Source organism: Micropterus salmoides, unplaced genomic scaffold (genome assembly GCF_014851395.1).
Source record: "Micropterus salmoides isolate LMB-PRFRI ecotype aquatic unplaced genomic scaffold, ASM1485139v1 Ms_hic_scaffold_11, whole genome shotgun sequence".
Lineage (NCBI taxonomy): Eukaryota > Metazoa > Chordata > Actinopteri > Centrarchiformes > Centrarchidae > Micropterus > Micropterus salmoides.
Window position 1 is genome coordinate 16,848,320 of NW_024040152.1, and position 18,160 is coordinate 16,866,479.

The 18,160-nt window shown below is 41.9% G+C and overlaps 1 protein-coding gene across 2 annotated transcripts in view; it reads left to right on the forward strand.

Moving 5' to 3' along the window:
* atp8b2 (ATPase phospholipid transporting 8B2) overlaps nt 1-18,160 on the forward strand; it is a 31,252-nt gene that overhangs the window by 1,309 nt on the left and 11,783 nt on the right. The window contains exons 2-18 of one of the 2 annotated variants that reach the window (XM_038711437.1): nt 1,704-1,771; nt 10,241-10,299; nt 10,423-10,536; nt 11,309-11,407; nt 11,596-11,657; nt 11,855-11,927; nt 12,307-12,377; nt 12,480-12,559; nt 13,060-13,218; nt 13,306-13,394; nt 13,605-13,801; nt 14,980-15,100; nt 15,657-15,744; nt 16,247-16,281; nt 16,385-16,544; nt 16,667-16,855; nt 17,314-17,429. In XM_038711437.1, the coding sequence (XP_038567365.1) occupies nt 1,747-1,771; nt 10,241-10,299; nt 10,423-10,536; nt 11,309-11,407; nt 11,596-11,657; nt 11,855-11,927; nt 12,307-12,377; nt 12,480-12,559; nt 13,060-13,218; nt 13,306-13,394; nt 13,605-13,801; nt 14,980-15,100; nt 15,657-15,744; nt 16,247-16,281; nt 16,385-16,544; nt 16,667-16,855; nt 17,314-17,429 (1,737 nt within the window). In that variant the 5' untranslated portion in view covers nt 1,704-1,746. Of the gene's footprint in view, nt 1-1,703; nt 1,772-6,129; nt 6,813-10,240; nt 10,300-10,422; nt 10,537-11,308; nt 11,408-11,595; nt 11,658-11,854; nt 11,928-12,306; nt 12,378-12,479; nt 12,560-13,059; nt 13,219-13,305; nt 13,395-13,604; nt 13,802-14,979; nt 15,101-15,656; nt 15,745-16,246; nt 16,282-16,384; nt 16,545-16,666; nt 16,856-17,313; nt 17,430-18,160 lie in introns of those variants that run through there. The other variant, XM_038711436.1, reaches the window with a different exon arrangement.

Genomic DNA, 18,160 nt, shown 5'->3' on the forward strand with positions numbered 1-18,160 from the left:
AGTAATTATTAAAAAATAAAACAAAAGGCTGCCTTTCAGCCATTCCCCTGGGTTCATCAGATCCAGAGGGTTATATAGCCCATCTAACCATAAATGTATTTTCTGGCACTCAAGAAGTGTACAACAACAAGAGTTATTCTACAGTATATTAGCTTTCAACTGCAGAGATTAGAAAATAGTGTAAAATAAACTAGGAGCACTGCAGACACACCAACTGACTCTACAGGAATATTAAATGCAGTACACGTATTTGGTGTTGCATGTTTTTTTCTGCTCCAAATCCTCTAAAACTTCAGCCAGACTCCAGTGAGAGACATGAAAGGAACTCTGCCCAGACGTCGAGAAAGGTGCTCAGATATTCAGTGTGTCCCTGGTCTCACTCCCCGGGTTGCCAGGCTTTATTTCAGGGCAGTGCAGGTATACAGGCTATACAAGGCGCCAGCCGAAGATGGAGAGCAAAAGAGAGGGAGGGACTCGGCAACTGAAAGCTTGAAGAGAGGTGAGAGGTGAGAGAACATGGCAAACAACTCTCATTCTCATTCCATAGTCTCTATTCGATTGAAAAAGAAGTGGTATACAGTGTAGAGAGCATGCAATGAAAGAGAAGACTGTATGACAGGGCAAGAGACGATGCTAGAAACTGTAGGTGAAAGCTGATCGGCCCAACTCGCATGGAGAGAGGCAGAGCAGCTCTGTCTCAGGAGTATTGATTGGAGGCTCGCTGCCTTGAGCCCGTCTGCCATACTGTTTGTACCTTCTAGTATGCACTACAAACCAGAGACAAAGATGTACAACACCTCACCTCTGCAACCACATCTCTCATTTTTCTGCCTCTCTACTTGAATATAAAGATAAAAGTGAAAGCAGTGAGGTGTGTAATATGACAGGTCAGCATAAATGGAAAGAAAGGAGACAAGTGCAGAGGGGAAAGTAAGAAGAGACAAAAGAGAAGAAGAGGAAAAATACCACTCCATTACTCTTTCTCATCCACTGGAGACTGACAGTGGATCTGGCCCGAGCCACCAGTCCCCAGACTGCTACAGAGACAGATGCAGCTCTCTGCTGAATGTCATTTCCTCATTATGGCTGTAAAACACTGAGACGAGAGATGGTCTTGTGTGTGTGTGTGTGTGTGTGTGTGTGTGTGTGTGTGTGTGTGTGTGTGTGTGTGTATTTGTGGGGTCCGACCAGCTTTGTGGTGACCAAAATTCTGGACCCCACACGTTTAAAAGGCTGCTTTTAGTGTTTAAGGGTTAAGGTTCTGCGTGTAGTTGTGATGGTTAAGGTTAGGGTAAGGGGCTAGGTATACGTCTATGAGATGTCCCCATAGATAGAGGAACAACCGTGTGTGTGTGTGTGTGTGTGTGCTGTTGTGTAACAGTTGTATGCCAGATTGTTTTTCACTTCTCTCTGTGAGGCAAATACATGTTTTTCACACCCTGAAACAACAAAAGACATCACAGTAAGTAGACTTAAATACAGGCGTGCTCATTGTCTTTTTTAAAAGGTGAACACGTTCTCAGAATGTGACACTGAAGAAGAAAATATCTGTTTTTGTGGTTCTCACTTCACCTCGTCTTTTATAACCACTTCAACCTTCTCTCTTCTGTGTCCTTCTCATTTCCTCTCTCCTCAGTGCCTCTCCTCACAATTAAGGCTTCTTCTCTTCTGTGTCCTTCATCTCCTTTTCTTTCCCCCTGCAGACAATCCCATGGGCCATAGCAGAAAGAGGCCGGCAGAGTGGAGATGTTCAGAAAGAGGCTTCCTCCAGGTACCTGACACTAAACAAGTTTATAACTTGTGCATCCAAGTAATCGGGGAGTTGGGGTATCTCATTGGTTGGAAAGCTCACAAGTCCCTTGAGAGTCTTGACTTTTAGCTGGTGTTAAGAAGTTTGTAGTCAGATAGCACATAACATACAGGTATTGCTGTATATATACAAGGAACTGCGCATGTGCAACTCCCAACAAAGAACATTTTCCTTATTTTAATTACCTTAAAGGGGAAATTCAGCACCTTTTATAAAGATGTCCAGTCAGAATGTAGTCAATTGAAGCAATAAATTCCTCAGGGCATGTTAAATTGACAGAGAAAGCTGAGTTCTCCTGCAGGATGCATTTGAGCATGAGCCTCTGGTGCCCACACCCACCCATATAAATATATAAAATAAGTACAAAAGAAGTGGACGTAGCCACTATGACATCACCCATTGTTTAGCAAGGAGGTGCGAGAAGCTAAACGACTGTACTCAGAGAGACTTAAGAATCAGTTCTCTTCAAATGATGCCACTTCTGTCTGGAGGGGGTTAAGACAGATCACAAACTATAAACCCAAAGTCCTCCACTCCATAAACGATTCTCGCCTGGCAAATGAACTGAACCAGTTCTACTGCCGCTTTGTGAGTCAATCTGACACCATCCCCTGTGACTCCTCCGCTCAGCTTCAGCCTCAGTCCACCACTTCTTCCCCTCCCTCCTCAGAGCTGGCCACCTCCACCCACTCCCCTTCTCTCTCCATCACAGAGATGGAAGTCAACGGGCTTTTCTGGAGGCAGAAATCTCGCAAAGCAGCTGGGCCGGACTCTGTCTCCCCATCCACCCTGAAGCACTGTGCTGATCAGCTGTCTCCAGTGTTCACAGATATTTTTAACACCTCACTGGAGATGCCATGTGCCAGCCTGCTTCAAAGCCTCCACTATCATCCCTGTCCCCAACAAACCAAGGACCACTGGACTAAACAACTACAAACCCGTCGCCCTGACCTCTGTGGTTATGAAGTCCTTTGAATGCCTTGTGTTGTCCCACCTAAAATCTGTTACAGACCCTCTCCTGGACCCCCTGCAGTTCGCCTACAGAGCCAACAGGTCTGTAGATGATGCAGTAAACATGGCCCTTCACTACATCCTCCAGCACCTGGTCTCCCCAGCTACCTACACCAGGATCCTGTTTGTGGATTTCAGCTCGGCTTTTAACACCATCATCCCGGCCCTGCTGCAGGAGAAGCTCTCTCAGCTGAACGTGCCTGAATCCACCTACAGGTGGATCACTGACTTCCTGACAGACAGGAAGAAGCACGTGAAGCTGGGAAAACATGTCTCTGATTCCAGGACCATCAGCACCGGTTCCCCTCAAGGCTGCGTTCTTTCCCCACTTCTCTTCTCCCTGTACACCAACAGCTGCACCTCCAGTCACCAGTCTGTCTAGCTCCTGAAGTTTGCGGATGACACCACCCTCATTGGGTTCATCTCAGGTGGGGATGAGTCTGCCTACAGGTGGGATATCGACCATCTGGTGACCCGGTACAGCCAGAACAGTCTGCAGCTCAACGCTCAGAAGACAGTGGAGATGGTGGACAGTGATGGTGGACAGTGGAGAAGGTGATTGGCTGCAATCTTCCTTCTCTCCTGGACCTGTACGCCTCGAGGACTCTGAGGCAAGCAGGAAAGATTGCAGCTGACCCCTACCACCCCGGACACAAACTGTTTCAGACTTTCCCCTTTGGCAGGAGGCTGCGGTCCATCAGGACCAAAACCTCTCGCCACAAAAACAGTTTCTTCCCGTCTGCAGCTAGCCTCATTAACAAGGCCCGGGTCCCCCGCTGACACTCCCCCCTTGCAAATGATACAAATGTCTCTGCACATGTAAATACGGTTTCATCTCGTCACAGACCTGGCACGTTGCACATATTTGTTGTTGATTGTTGATCATTGTTGTTGTATATTTTTATGTTGTCAGTTTATATATTTATATGTACACAATATTCTCTTTCCTTGCGTTACTTCAGCATGGCACAGACCCAGAATAATGCACATGTATATATCCATATCCATATTTATATATTTCTACATTTATTTATGTTTGTCTACGTGTAGCACCTTATCACCACAGCAAATTCCTCGTATGTGTAAAACACTACTTGGCAATAAAGCTCCTTCTGATTCTGATTCTGGTTTTTGGACTACCATTTCAAGCATTATATTTTTGCCATCACCATTTTGTTTTTGTTGAACCAGAAATGACCATATTTGGTCAAATTTCCATTTGACAGACCTACTCAAGTAAAAGTATAAAAATACTTGGTCAAGTTACTTTGTTTTTTAATATTATGTGCGCACAGAGATCTTCACAAGTCATTGTATGCAAGTCCAAGTCTAGTCTCAATTCTCAAGCACAAGAGTCAGAAGTCTCTTTCTGGAATAATGTGTTACATCTGTCCATGCGCTTTGCTTGTTGATTATCTATAATTTAGCTATTTCTGTTTAAACACAATTATTTCAGAGAAGAAAGATTAAAGATTACTTTTTTATCTAAATGAATGCAGCTAAGATCACTTTGAAGTATCATACTTGCTTGCTGCCTAGCCATAAATTGTTGTCTATATGTTGTTATCTTGATATGGACATTTAGCCAACCAGACCAGTTGCTTTGATATGAAGGGTGCTGCATACACAGTGTGTAGCCTACATTTGTTCTGCATAGACTAAGGGCACATCAGACCAGGAAAGTCCACTAGTTCCCCTTAGCGACGCTGACTACGAAAGTCTGTAACTCCAAAAAGGCGCAGTGCTTTCTGCATTTGGGTCGTATCGAGGTCGGGCAACGTTCTTAAACGAACCGTACCAGAGTTTGTTTGGAACCAGACCAAGACTACATTTTCAGCTAGGTCTTGGTACAGTTTTTTTGGTCTGCACGCAAGTGCGAATCCTGTATTAAAACCTGGCCAAAAGATCCGCACCAAGAGGGGGAAACGAACCTGAGTTCGATTCAACTGTACCAAACAAGACAGGCTGCTTCCCAACACGGCCACTAGTGCACAGTGATTTGAGTTCCATTAGTAGAACAGTCAAACTTTAAATTGAAAACACATTTGCCTGATGATCTAAATGTTTGCATCTGCCAAGTTCATTAATAACTGGTAACACACAGGTTTAAACTGTCCTGCATAAGTGCACACATACAGCTTGGATGACATCTTGTTTTAGTTAAAGTAGCAAAATGCAGAGTAGATAACAGACTAGTTGTAACAAAGGTATATATAGCAAATGTACAGTTACAGGCCCAACAAATACTTGAGTGAAGAGTAAAAGTACATTTTTAAAAGGAACGTGAAAAGTTGCCATTCAAAAAAAATAACTACTTTTTTTACTCATTTGCATTACTTTTAAGTAATGCAAATGAGCAGCAGCCTCTGCCTCTCTCTGGTGGATTTCTTCTCTGGCTTGAATAAATATGACTGAATATCAGAGTCAGCCGAAAAATGTCTCCTTGTCCATGATATCCTCTGCACTCATATTTTGGGATGCCATTTTCGCTGTTGGAAACGTTGCTAGTTTGCAATACAAGCAAAGACGGCATCTAGTGGCATCTAGAGCATGCCCCCTGGCTACCCAGAGGCAGAAGCTAGAAATCCATGCTGTAGTCCTTCCTTGCTCTTAAACTGTGTGCTCTAACTACTGTAGCCTGTGTCACTGTCATGTCAAATAACGGTACTGGATACAAGAAGAATTAGCTAGCCTTTCTCTGCCAATATAGCAGGCACTGAGGAATTTAATCTTCAATCGCATCTAGCCTACTATCAACACTGGCTGACATCTGCATAAAATGTGTCTTTCCTTTTAATATAGAGCTTTTCCTCTTAAATGTATGGGTGGACATTAATTGGATAGATAATGATTTATTCAGGAAAATTTATCAAATGCTGAATATCCTTAGGCATATGTGTGTAGTGATGGAAATGGTCAGCTAGAAGCATCATCTGCAGTTTCTTATGTTAGTTTTGTCTTCTTAAATTCCTTGTGTGTACCCTAATACAAGATCAGGGAATGCATAATAGAAGAGTGTGTGTGTGTGTGTGTGTAAACGTGTGGTTGGCGATCTTAAATGTAGCTGCACGAGGCTTGCCGCGCAGCACGTGCTAAGGCACCTGTCTGGCCCTGCCCACTGCAGTGCACCTTCTCCCTTTAAGACGCGCAGGAAACTGGACTGTTGTAAGAGCCACTTTGGCTCCAAATTCCAGAGCTGTAACCCAATCAGCTAATGCGTTGTAGATCCAAAATGGCGCCCAGTTTCCTCATCCAGCGACTCTGTCAGCTGTGGGATGCCTGCAGAGGCTGTTGCCGTGGTAACGACCAGTAAACCTAACGCCTATGCGGTTACGTAATGCCTATAGCGGACAGTGTTTATGTTGTAGATTAGACTAACGCTGAGAATGCAGACTTTGCACCTAAGTGCGTCAGTTGATGATGATGAGTCTGCTGTCGTGCATACTTGAGGAAACACTGCTGCTTTGCGTTTAGCAAAATTACATTACTACATTGTAGGCTATATATAATATAGCCTATATATATATAAATCTTAAACAATCATTTCCTGTGCTTGACGGCAGATTAACTATGGAGTTGCTGACTAACATTAGAATAACATGACCTCAGTGTTTCTGCGGCAGGAGGGAGAGAAAATAGAGCAAGGGATGGACACAAGTGTGTGAGTGCGCGCAACTGTGTGTGTTTGATGAGGCGAGAGAGGCAGCAACAGAGAGGCAAGGATGGGACGGTGCGCGGTTAATCCAACTTTACTGAAGTTGGGACCGGACCTTCAGTCCCGCGTCGACGCCGACATGCGGCGGTCAGATGTGACCGTCATCCGTCAGTGAATATAGCGCACATCTAACGAGAATTTAGACGGCGACTGTTAGAAAAGTCAAGATGACAGTAGTGACAGACATCCCGGATAAATGGTTTCCCGTCGTTCTTCCCCTGCAAAGAAAGAAACAGAAAGGACTAGATGGAGCCAAATCGAAAAAGAAGCGGACAGGTACGAGTTTGTGTGACCATTGGAGCTGTGGTTGGACAGATGATTTGAGCTTTTTTTTCTTGTCCCAGTCTAACTGTCATCATCATAAGGATGTTGTTGGTGGTGTAAACTGCATCTCGCTGTTTTTCAAATAAACATCATTTCTCATCCTCCTCCCAACTGAGTCAAAGTTTCATCCCTGCTGCTTTATCTCATTCCAATTTATACTGTGGGTCTACCATTTGTGCATGTGTGCGTGTGTGCGTGTGCACATCATCATATCACATGTAGGCATAACAAACTTAATTGGCTTTTTGTAGGCCAACTGTATCACTTTGTGTCTGCTGGTCCTGTAATCACTGAGCTTTCTCATTCTGTTTTAAAGACAGCATCATCCAACTTTAGCAGCAGATTTAATAACAAATTACAATAACTGCCATTTTTCATATTTCAGTAGCTACTGTTATGTCTGCACTTTCAATGCCAGCCAGTGTTTTGGCTCAGTGTCACCTTTGTTATTTTTCTGACTTCAGTCCTATGTCCCAATATTGGCAGATAACCTGTCTGATGTGAAGTCATTTATAATTTGTAGTTATTTTCCTGATGTTTAGTGCTGATTACGACTCTGTGTTTACATTGGAATGTGCGTGTGTAAACAAAACTGCATCTATCGTCATTTTGTGCAAATAAGTAGGATGATATCCTTGACTCTGCTGAGACACTGATCAATCTTTCAGGCGCCAGCCTCCGCTGTCACTGCACTGCCTTGTCTGTATCCTTATTCCTTAGCCTAACTATCACAAATCACACTGGATGTGCACCTTCATTTGACCTCCAGCCCATCAGTCTGTCACTATGTCACTCACATCCTTTTCCAAGAAATTAGAGATCACTCTGTCTGTGCACGCGCACGACTGCAGACAATTCCACTTTCCCATTTTCATATAATTAAATCAGCCGCAGTGAATGATGATCACTTCTGCACAGTGTCTGATCCTTGCTTAGGTTTAGTCATGGCAAGGACAAGAGCATTTCCCATAGTTCAGACTGACTGTGCTCTTTGGTCATCATTGTTATGACTTCAGTCTGCGTTCACTGTATCGGCGACATCAGGGGAGTCTGAGCTGTGGCACGTGCCCTCATATGTCCAACCATGGGGGGACGAGTGTTAAAGAGACAGGAGGGTGGATGAAAGAAAATTGGATTTGGACTTGGATTGGATTGGGCTACAGTTAGTCATTCTGTGTAAGATAGTATATATTAAGTATTTTAGTTTTAATCAATATTCATGTCTCAGTTGTTTATGGAAACCATATGCTCACAGCAAAGTAAGCTTGCAATTGAAAGTTTCTTAGTAATGGAGCTTTATAGATTTATTCAGACTTGCTGTGTAGCATCTAGTCTGCGTCAGGGCTTCTAATGCCCTTGAAGCTGTCAGAGACACTAAACACTTAATGGGCAGTTTGCTAAGGATGCTCATGCATTCTGGTTGGGTTGGTCAGCGGCCTCGGTACCTTGGATGCTTACCTGGCACAAGCATCTTGCCCTCTTTATGGAGGTTTAATGCAGCCTTGGCACTGCCTGTCAGATAGATCTCTCTGGTGAACACTTGCTGCAGAAAGCGATGTAACGACCTTCAGGTAGACGGGAGAAGTGCCAGAGGGAAAAGGGGGGGGGGGGGGGGGGGGGTAGGATTGGAGTAGTTTCAACAAAATAGTTGTTGTAGGATGTGCACCCACAACACCTACACGATCAGACAAATCTGATATTGTTATACTAACCAGAGTTTAGAAGAAAGGACATATCAAATACCATCAGCCCAGAGCTGGATTCTTATGTGATGCAATTTTATATACACTCAAAGACTCAGATTAACTTTACATACACAGTGGATAGGAGTGCACTTATTTTTCCGAATCCTGCTGCCAAGATAAGAACACTTTTAACAAATATATTAACTTATATTGAAAAGAGACCTATTATTTATTGTGAATTTACATATTTAGAGTATTGCTGTTGCTTAAGGTAGGGCAATATGGTATATAAAGAGGGATGATTTGACATTGATATTTGATATTGCAATATTGCTAACACAGATTTTGGCATCAATGTGACCTTGATTTGTCAGGTATGTAACATTATTCGTAAGTAAAAACAGCATTCCTAACTGTTTATTTTGTCAGTTAACATTTTCTCAACAGAAATGTGTACTATATATAACATACTGTATATTAGTATAATATCAAAGACAGTTTCAACCTAACACTGTGATGGAGGATGTTGTCCAAGCATTCTGTTACACTCTTTAGGTATTAGCATCTGATAGAAACTTAAAATGTAAAACAAAGACAGATACTAAACAGTAATACCAAATAATTTGTATTTTCTAACTTGACTCAATCTATTGTGACATCAGCTCAGCTGGTCTGTAGTCGATTGCAGCTCATCACCTGCACCAAATCTGTTGTATAACAACAAAGATCTTATGGGATCTCTTTTAAGTGGCCTGTTTTTGTTTGGTGGAGATGAACACAGCAGAGACAAAGATGGTCTGTAAGTTGTGAGCTCTACAAGGTAACAGAGGGCTTCACAGTGCTGCACACACAGGAAACCACAGGTCTTTGTTCATGTGTGTGCATTAGATTATAGGGCAATGGCCTCAGTTGTATGATGCCCGTTCTTGGGTGCCCCGTTGCCTCTCAGCCACCAGTCAAAAGTGTGTTGAGGACTGTGGTTTCAGAGCTACAGTACCTCTATGCATAACATATGCTTTGGCCCTGAATTTGATATTCGTGCCTGCATGCAATCTGTGTACAGCCCTGTGCTAAGCGGACCAGTCATTTGAAAAGCATTCTCATCAATATTAGAGGAGACAGGCCCAGTGGTGGAGGAGGGGAACTCCCAAACTACTTTGCATCAGCATAAACAGAAACCTAAAAACAGCAAGAGGATAAAGAGCGGGGTCAGGAGGGGAGGGGTACCAGAGCTTTAGCACAAGAAGAAATTTCACTTTGTACAAATCAGGTCTGTACATGGATGTAATGCTTCATCGTGTAACTCATGTTGACTCATACAAATGTTCGCACACTCATCTGTTGGTTAAGTGTTGTGTATCTGGCCCAGGTTGCACATCCCTTTGTGTGTGCATGTGAGACAGTGTGATTGTAGAGGTTGTTTGATTATTGTTATTGTTATTATTGATAATACTCAAACAACCTCCTTCTGAAACTCCAGTTTCATTGGTTTCTAAATAAATGCACAAGCATTGTGGACTTTCTTCGTGCTGTCTTTCTCTCTCTTTCTCTGTCCAGGTCTTAGAGGACAGTACAGATGCTGACATTTTTTAGGAATTAACCATTGGTCCTTGTGCAGCAGATTGAATGCTTTCTGTGCATCCTTGTAGCGATATCATCCCTTTATGACTCATTTTGTGCCTTGTGTTTCTGCAGAGGAGGAGAGAAGGGTCAGAGCCAATGACAGAGAGTACAATGAGAAGTTTCAATATGCGGTAAGACTTTTTTCCTGTACATGTTCCAAAATATGGACTCTGCCGTACAATTTCAAGAATTCAACTGAAGTATTGCGAGAGTCCATATAATTATCTATTCTTTTCACACTCCTCCTCATCCAGAGTAACTGCATTGTGACATCCAAGTACAACATCATCACCTTTCTGCCGGTCAACTTGTTTGAGCAGTTCCAGGAAGTAGCCAACACCTACTTCCTTTTCCTGCTCATACTGCAGGTGAGGAGAGGTGAAGGAGGGATGGCGAGAGTGAGATCCTCTTGTGCACCTGTGTGCAGGTGCAGCTGCGGTGGCAGAGGCTTAAGAGTTACTGGTTTACCTAAAGGACCAAGATGTGTCAGAAAGTGATAGCTGGCTTGAGACATTTAAATTCAACAACATTAATGGGTGGTAAGAAATCATTATAACAGAGAAGGTAATACATATTAGGATTTGACCATAGGAAACACAATTAAAAATCCAGTTAATTGGTCTATAATCAATTTAGTGAGAGTAAAGAAGAAGCTGTTTATAAAAGTGTCTTGTCACACACTCTGAGAGCAGAGTCAGTGCTGATGTTGGATGGATAGGATAAAACACATCCTACCAAATGCGTTTCACAGTCAGTTGATCAGTCACAAATTGCAAAAATGTTTTGCACGCCACGTTTCACAGTTATGGCGTTTCACTGATGGATCCTACTGACTTTGGTGACACTTTGGTGACTTTTCCTCTGGCACCACCATTTCAATTTGTCTAATACTTTGGTTTATGGAAATATTCTTGCAAAACTAATTACATTTTCACCAACCTCAGCTGTACTTGGTGTTTAGTGATAATTATCAAATGTTAGCATGCTGCAACATGCTAAGCTTACATGGTAAACATTACACCTGTTAAACGCTAGCATTGTCATTTTGAGCATGTTAGCATACTGATATTACTAGCATGGCCGCTGACTCGTCTTATATTCATACTCATCTGAAAATTAACCCTCTCTGTCTCTATCTAGTTAATACCTCAGATCTCCTCCCTCTCCTGGTTCACTACCATTGTGCCTTTAGCTCTGGTGCTGAGCATCACGGCTGTAAAGGATGCCACAGACGACTATGTGAGCATATTTTTTGCACACCACATAGTCACACAGTCTTGCTCATGGCAGGATAACAACATTACAATGAAAAACAGTATAAGGAATCCTAATTATTTCTAGCAGACACCACTTTGAATGTAGTGTGCTAACAAGTGGCCTCTTGTATATAGTGAGCTCGTCTTCACAGTGATCTTTGTCTTCTTCAGTTTCGTCACAAGAGCGACAACCAAGTGAACAACCGCCAGTCTCAGGTCCTCATCCGTGGCTCGTGAGTCTCTTGACTTGTCATTGCAACTAAGCACTCAAAAGGGCTGTTGCTTCCTAAACTAACAAACTACAGCTTATAAAACGAAATATTCAGGTTTAATCATTTTTTTCTTTACAAGGTGTCATAAAGCGCTAACATTTCCTAGCTTTTCTAACTCTTTTCTCTCTTTGCATTTTCTCTCTGTTTTGCTGTTTCAGGCTAGAGAATGAAAAGTGGATGAACGTTCGAGTGGGTGACATCATTAAACTGGAAAACAACCAGTTTGTGGCAGTACGTGTCCAATGTACATCACCACACATGCAAAAACCCACACACAATGATGAATAGTCTTTCCTGGACCATTTTAATTAAGATTACTAGCAGTAATCTAGCAGTGGACTGTTGAGGGTTCATCCTGCACTGCAACTCTCTAGTCATTTTAGATGTGGATGTTATCGTGATGGTGATTTATAGCAAATGCTATAAATGGATTTCAGTACAGTATATCCCTCATTAGGGACACTAGCTGCTGTTGTTAATTACTAAGTTGTTTGCAGGCGCAATTACTAATTTCTATGATTACTGTGCCATCTGGGCCTTAATAATTCTAGTCGTGTGCCGTCTGTGCCATGCAGTGGATGCTAGCCTCAGCTATTGTATCTATTTTCAGGCTGACCTGCTCCTGTTGTCCAGCAGCGAGCCTCACGGGCTCTGTTACATCGAGACAGCTGAGCTTGATGGGTCAGAAAATATACCACACCTTACCATTGACTCACAGTACTTCTGAATCTGCAGAAGCAAGAGGACACTATATCTAAATCACTGTGTTATATTATCTTGCAGAGAGACCAATATGAAGGTGCGTCAGTCTGTCTCAGTGACATCTGAACTCGGAGACCCGAACAACTTGGCTTTGTTCAACGGTGAGAGTTCAGGAAATCCATCTTCTTCTCTCAATTTCTGGTTTGGTTCATCTACCATTTTCAATAGTATAAAGGTCAACTGTTTTCAATCTGCGTTTTTAACACAGACGTTATCCACTTTCACACCCTTGCACATGAACCAAAAAATACACACAAATCATGCACACACTTTGTGCCCGACAGACTATCATCACCCACCCACTAGTACACACAACGAAAGACTTGTGTCAGCACAGCACGCCCACACACACTCCTCACCTGCTCTGGAAAATGCATTACTGCAGCAAATCAACCCACACTTTGCCTCATATCAGTTTACAAAAGGTGTTTCAGCCTTATGTGAGTGACAACTGCATGGTGTCATAGGGATGGTTAATTTAACACTATATCATACAGCAAGGAAAATTAACCTAATGTTGTAATTGCATTTGGTGGACATCCATGATATAGCATATGATTTAGATTTGAATGTGCTTGTCCTTGCGATCCTGCCTGTGAAGGTGAGGTGGTGTGTGAGCCCCCCAACAACAAGCTGGATCGTTTCTGTGGGACTCTCTACTGGAGAGACAAGAAATACACTCTGACCAACCAGAACATGCTGCTACGAGGATGTGTCCTCCGCAACACGGAAGCCTGCTACGGCCTGGTCATCTTCGCAGGTCTGTGTGTCTGCATATATTGGCGTGTGAAAATATGTGTATCTGATGTGTGTGTAACAGGTCTAACTTTCCCTGTTTTTGTCCCAGGCCCAGATACCAAGCTAATGCAGAACAGCGGTCGCACCAAGTTTAAGCGCACGAGCATCGATCGCCTGATGAACACTCTGGTCCTCTGGGTAGGACACCCCAAACCTCTCACTTTCATGGCTCATACATATAACTATTTCAGGACTTGGTCTCAGTGGCTTCAATCTAGTTTCATATATCTCCTCTAATAATGTGTTCAATCCTTATTTGGCCTCAACTTACTGGAGATCCAATGTATGCTATGTGATTTAGACACCTCTCTCTTGCTTACTCTGTTTCTCTATCTGTGTTTTTGTCAGATCTTTGGCTTCCTGGTGTGTATGGGTGTGATCCTGGCTGTGGGTAACGCAGTGTGGGAGAGAGAGGTGGGCTCCCTTTTTCAGAGCTATCTGCCTTGGGACCCTCCTGTAGACAACTTCCTGTTCTCAGCCTTCCTCTCCTTCTGGTCCTACGTCATCATTCTCAACACTGTGGTGCCTATCTCTCTGTATGTCAGGTGAGGGCACATCAAAAACTAATAGATGCTGTGGTATTAATGCTGAAATCTTAGCAGACAACTTTGTTGTCTAAAGCATGATATCATTGATTGAAGGATTGTCTAAAACCACTTCTTCATGTACTCAGGGACACTTTGTGACAACACTGATTGCATCAAATGTATAAACGCAAATACATATTTAGTCCACTATAGACCATATCTAATCTTGATATTTGTTTCTTTGAGTTCTGTACAATAAAATTTGGATTTCAATAATAATAATAATCTGAATAATTTGAATAATAAAAACCCACTGTGCTCACACAGGCAAAAAATAATAAATGTATGCCCTTCTTACAATACAATTTTTTTAAACACGCAACAACTGATCCATACAATCCAGACAATAAATATAAGATAAGCATTTGTCACTTAGAAAAAAGCGTATAAAGTATATATTGTGCAACCTAATATCTAGATACAGTCTGGATACAAAGTGAATATTAAGTATCCCCTCTAGACACATTTTAAGACATAAAAACATATAAGTAAAAATACTCTGCTTTGAATAATACCTTATGTAAATTATGTATGATATGTTTAATTTATATTAAATTTGTGAAATGGCATCTCCTTTTATTCTGTGAACATGTAAATTTGTGTGTTATATAGTGTTTGTGTATTTGGACTATAATATGCTTTCAGATTAGTGATTATGTCAAAAAACCCTGCTTGTATTGTGCACATATTAAACTGAGGTTTAAGGTGAGCACAGATATTTCTTCTAGTGTCTCTGCACATGTGTCATTCTGTACAGTGAAAATAAGCAAAACATATTTTTCAGTGAGTGCGTAAAAGGGCCTAAAAAGTCTTTTACATGGTTCCCTATATTACTTTCTTTCCTTTATTAGTCATAAAGCTTTGTGTTTATGTTCTCTGCAGAGATTCCCTCTCAGGTAAGAGAGCAGAGTGCTCCCTCATTTCCAAACCACTTGTGTAGCCCCTACAACCTCCCTACAAAGTTTTATATTCACTACTCCCTGACTACAGCATGGGCGTGTGACTAATAGCTCTGTGTGAAAATGTTGTTGTCTCTGTTGTCAAGGTTTAGTGTTAACCTAAATTTGCAATAAGTTAGATTGGTTTTATTATCTGTTACTAAAACCGTGTCCCTCTCTCATCTGTCTGTGCATCAGTGTGGAGGTGATCAGGCTGGGGCACAGCTACTTCATTAACTGGGACCAGCAGATGTTTTGCTCACAGTGCAACACAGCAGCTGAGGCCAGGACCACCACTCTGAACGAAGAGCTGGGCCAGGTGTGCATGGACAGCAAATATAGTCTGTTTGAGATTTTATGCATGTTTACTGATTGCCTGTTCTGTCCATCCATCCATCCTACATCCAGCCTAGTTTCTGTTGCTTTCTGAGGCTTAGTTAATTCATCTTAATTTCTTTTAAAAATGCATTTAGATCCATTTTTCAATACATTCTGCAGTAACTGAATGATGGAACCACATGTGTTTTACTGCACAAATGAAATGCACCAGCAGACTTAGAGGAATCTCAAGGATGAGGAGGCTTCATAGATTGGTCTGTAGACTTTATCACTCTCTTGAGCTATAATTATCATTCAGTACACTCTGTCAAAAGTTCCCCGCTCTACATCTGTTTTAAGCATATCATTCAAAATATATGTTTTCCCCTAATGACAAGGAGAGAAGATAGTTTTGGTTCAGTTTTAAATTATTTATTTTTATTTTCAAATGCAACAACGTCTGTAAGCTTTAATCTTGCTTTTAGATTTACAATAATTTTACAATAATAACTGTGTAATTTTAGATTTAGAGTTGCTATCTAAATTGTTTCCTTTAGGTTGAATACATCTTCAGTGACAAGACTGGAACTCTCACTCAGAACATCATGAGCTTCAATAAGTGCTCCATCAATGGACAGACTTACGGTAAGTGCTCACACACACACACACACACACACACACACACACATCAACACTTAGTGGCCACTTAATTGGTTACTGTCTGTTGCAATTCAATACAGCTCTGCTATAAATTCTACTTTTACAAACTGTGTTGGACATGTGTAAATTCAATTAAATGTTTATTACTGAGGTCATAGTTAAATGTGGTGTTGTACTGGACTACATTATACTGAGTTGCTTCAAAATCTTTCTTCTCCCTATTTACATACATACATATTAGAAACACCTCTGAATATGATGCAGTCAAGTATGACACAACCACTAGCTATGACTTCAATGCTAAAACATATAAGTTAATTAACTCTTCTCTGATTGCATCAAATGAAAATAGATTTTATGGCATAACAGTTGGATGGCATTATATTGTACCCGTGGCCACTGAGTGTAACCTTGTCCTGAATCACCATGTACACATGTACAAAAAATGCACAACAAAATCTCACGCATCTGTTTGTGCTACTATCAGGTGAAGTAACAGACCCACTGGGACCTCAGCCAAAGGTAAGATGCCAATTTATTTTAAAACTAAATTGCATTCACATGCATCCCTACACATACAAATGTATGTACTCCTAGCTAATCCCTGGCTCTCCGTGATCTTCAGAGATTGGACTTTACTCCCTTCAACCCCCTGGCGGACCCGGACTTCTGTTTCTATGACGACACCTTGCTGGAATCAGTGAAAGTGGGAGACTCACACACTCATGAGTTTTTCCGCCTGCTGTCCCTCTGTCACACCGTCATGAGTGAGGAGAAGAGCGAGGGTGAGCAAGAGAAGGGGAGAGGGGGATCTGGGAGGTTGAATGGCAGCAAACACCGACACCAACATACCATCTGTCTGTTATTTATTATGCATTATTTATCATCATTTTGTCTGTCAAACCAGGAGAGCTGCTTTATAAGGCTCAGTCTCCAGACGAGGGCGCTCTAGTGACAGCAGCTCGAAACTTCGGCTTTGTCTTTCGCTCCCGAACACCTGGGACAATAACCACCACAGAGATGGGACGACCTGTAACCTACACTCTGCTCGCCATACTGGACTTCAACAACATACGCAAGAGGATGTCTGTTATAGGTGTGCAGAGGTCATCATTTTCAGTTTACAATTTACAATGTATTTATTATTGTTTATTTTAGATTAAGATTATCATAAAACAATCTGGATGAAATTAGATTTTAAAAAACTCTCTGCAAACATCCATCCTTGTCTTTTTTTTTTCATACTTTGGATGCCATTATCACAGCAAGAACAGTGTTCTGTGGTTGTAAAGGGTTTCATTGCAATGGACTCCTACGATAAATTGAGTTTTGTATGTTTAAATAACACAAATGTATGTAAATTATGATCTACACTCCTACAAACTGACAGGAGAAAGGCTGTTAGTCATGTTTACGTTTTATCCCTCAGTGAGAGTTTTCACTGTGTGTTCCTGTGATTTGTCATCTTGTACAGTGCTGGAAAACTGCCCAGAAATCAGTGGTCATAAATCATTTTTGCCTTGGCAACAACTTTGGTCTGTTATTCATTTTCAGTGCGTAACCCAGAGGGCAGGATCCGTCTGTACTGCAAAGGCGCTGACACTGTGCTGCTGGAGAGACTCCACCCCTGTAACCAGGAACAGATGAATATCACCTCAGACCACCTCAATGTAAGAAAACACACACAAACACATTAACTCTTGGATGGATGGATAGATGGATGGAGCTGTACTGCCATCTAGTGCCTCTAAACTGCAAAACAACATCTTAAGCCTTTACTCTTATACACTTTACACTGTATTAGATACACCTGTTCAATTGCTTTTTCCCACAAAGAGCTAATCAGCAAATCACATGGCACCAAGTCAGTGCATTTAGGCATGTAGACGTGGTCAAGACAACTTGTTGAAATTCAAACTGAGCATCGGAATGTGGAAAGGAGATTTAAGTGACTTTAAATGCGGCATGTTTGTTGGTGCCAGACGGGCTGGTCTGAGTATTTCGGAAACTGCTGATCTACTGGGATTTTCACACAGATTGATCTGAAAAACTATATCCAGTGAGCGGCAGTTGTGTGGACGAAAACGCCTTATTGATGTCTTAGGTCAGAGGAGAATGGGCAGACTGGTTCGAGATGACAGAAAGGAAACAATAACTTAAACACTCATTATAATCAAGGTGTGCAGAATACCATCTCTGAACGCACATGTCGAACTTTAAGCAGATGGGCTACAGCAGCAGAAGACCACACCGGGTGCCACTCATGTCAGCTAAGAACAGGAAACTGAGGCTACAATTCAGCACAGGCTCACCAAAATTGGACAATAGAATGGAAAAATGTTGCTAGGTCTGATGAGTCTCAATTTCAGTTGCAATATTCAGATGGTAGGGCTGGTGGTGG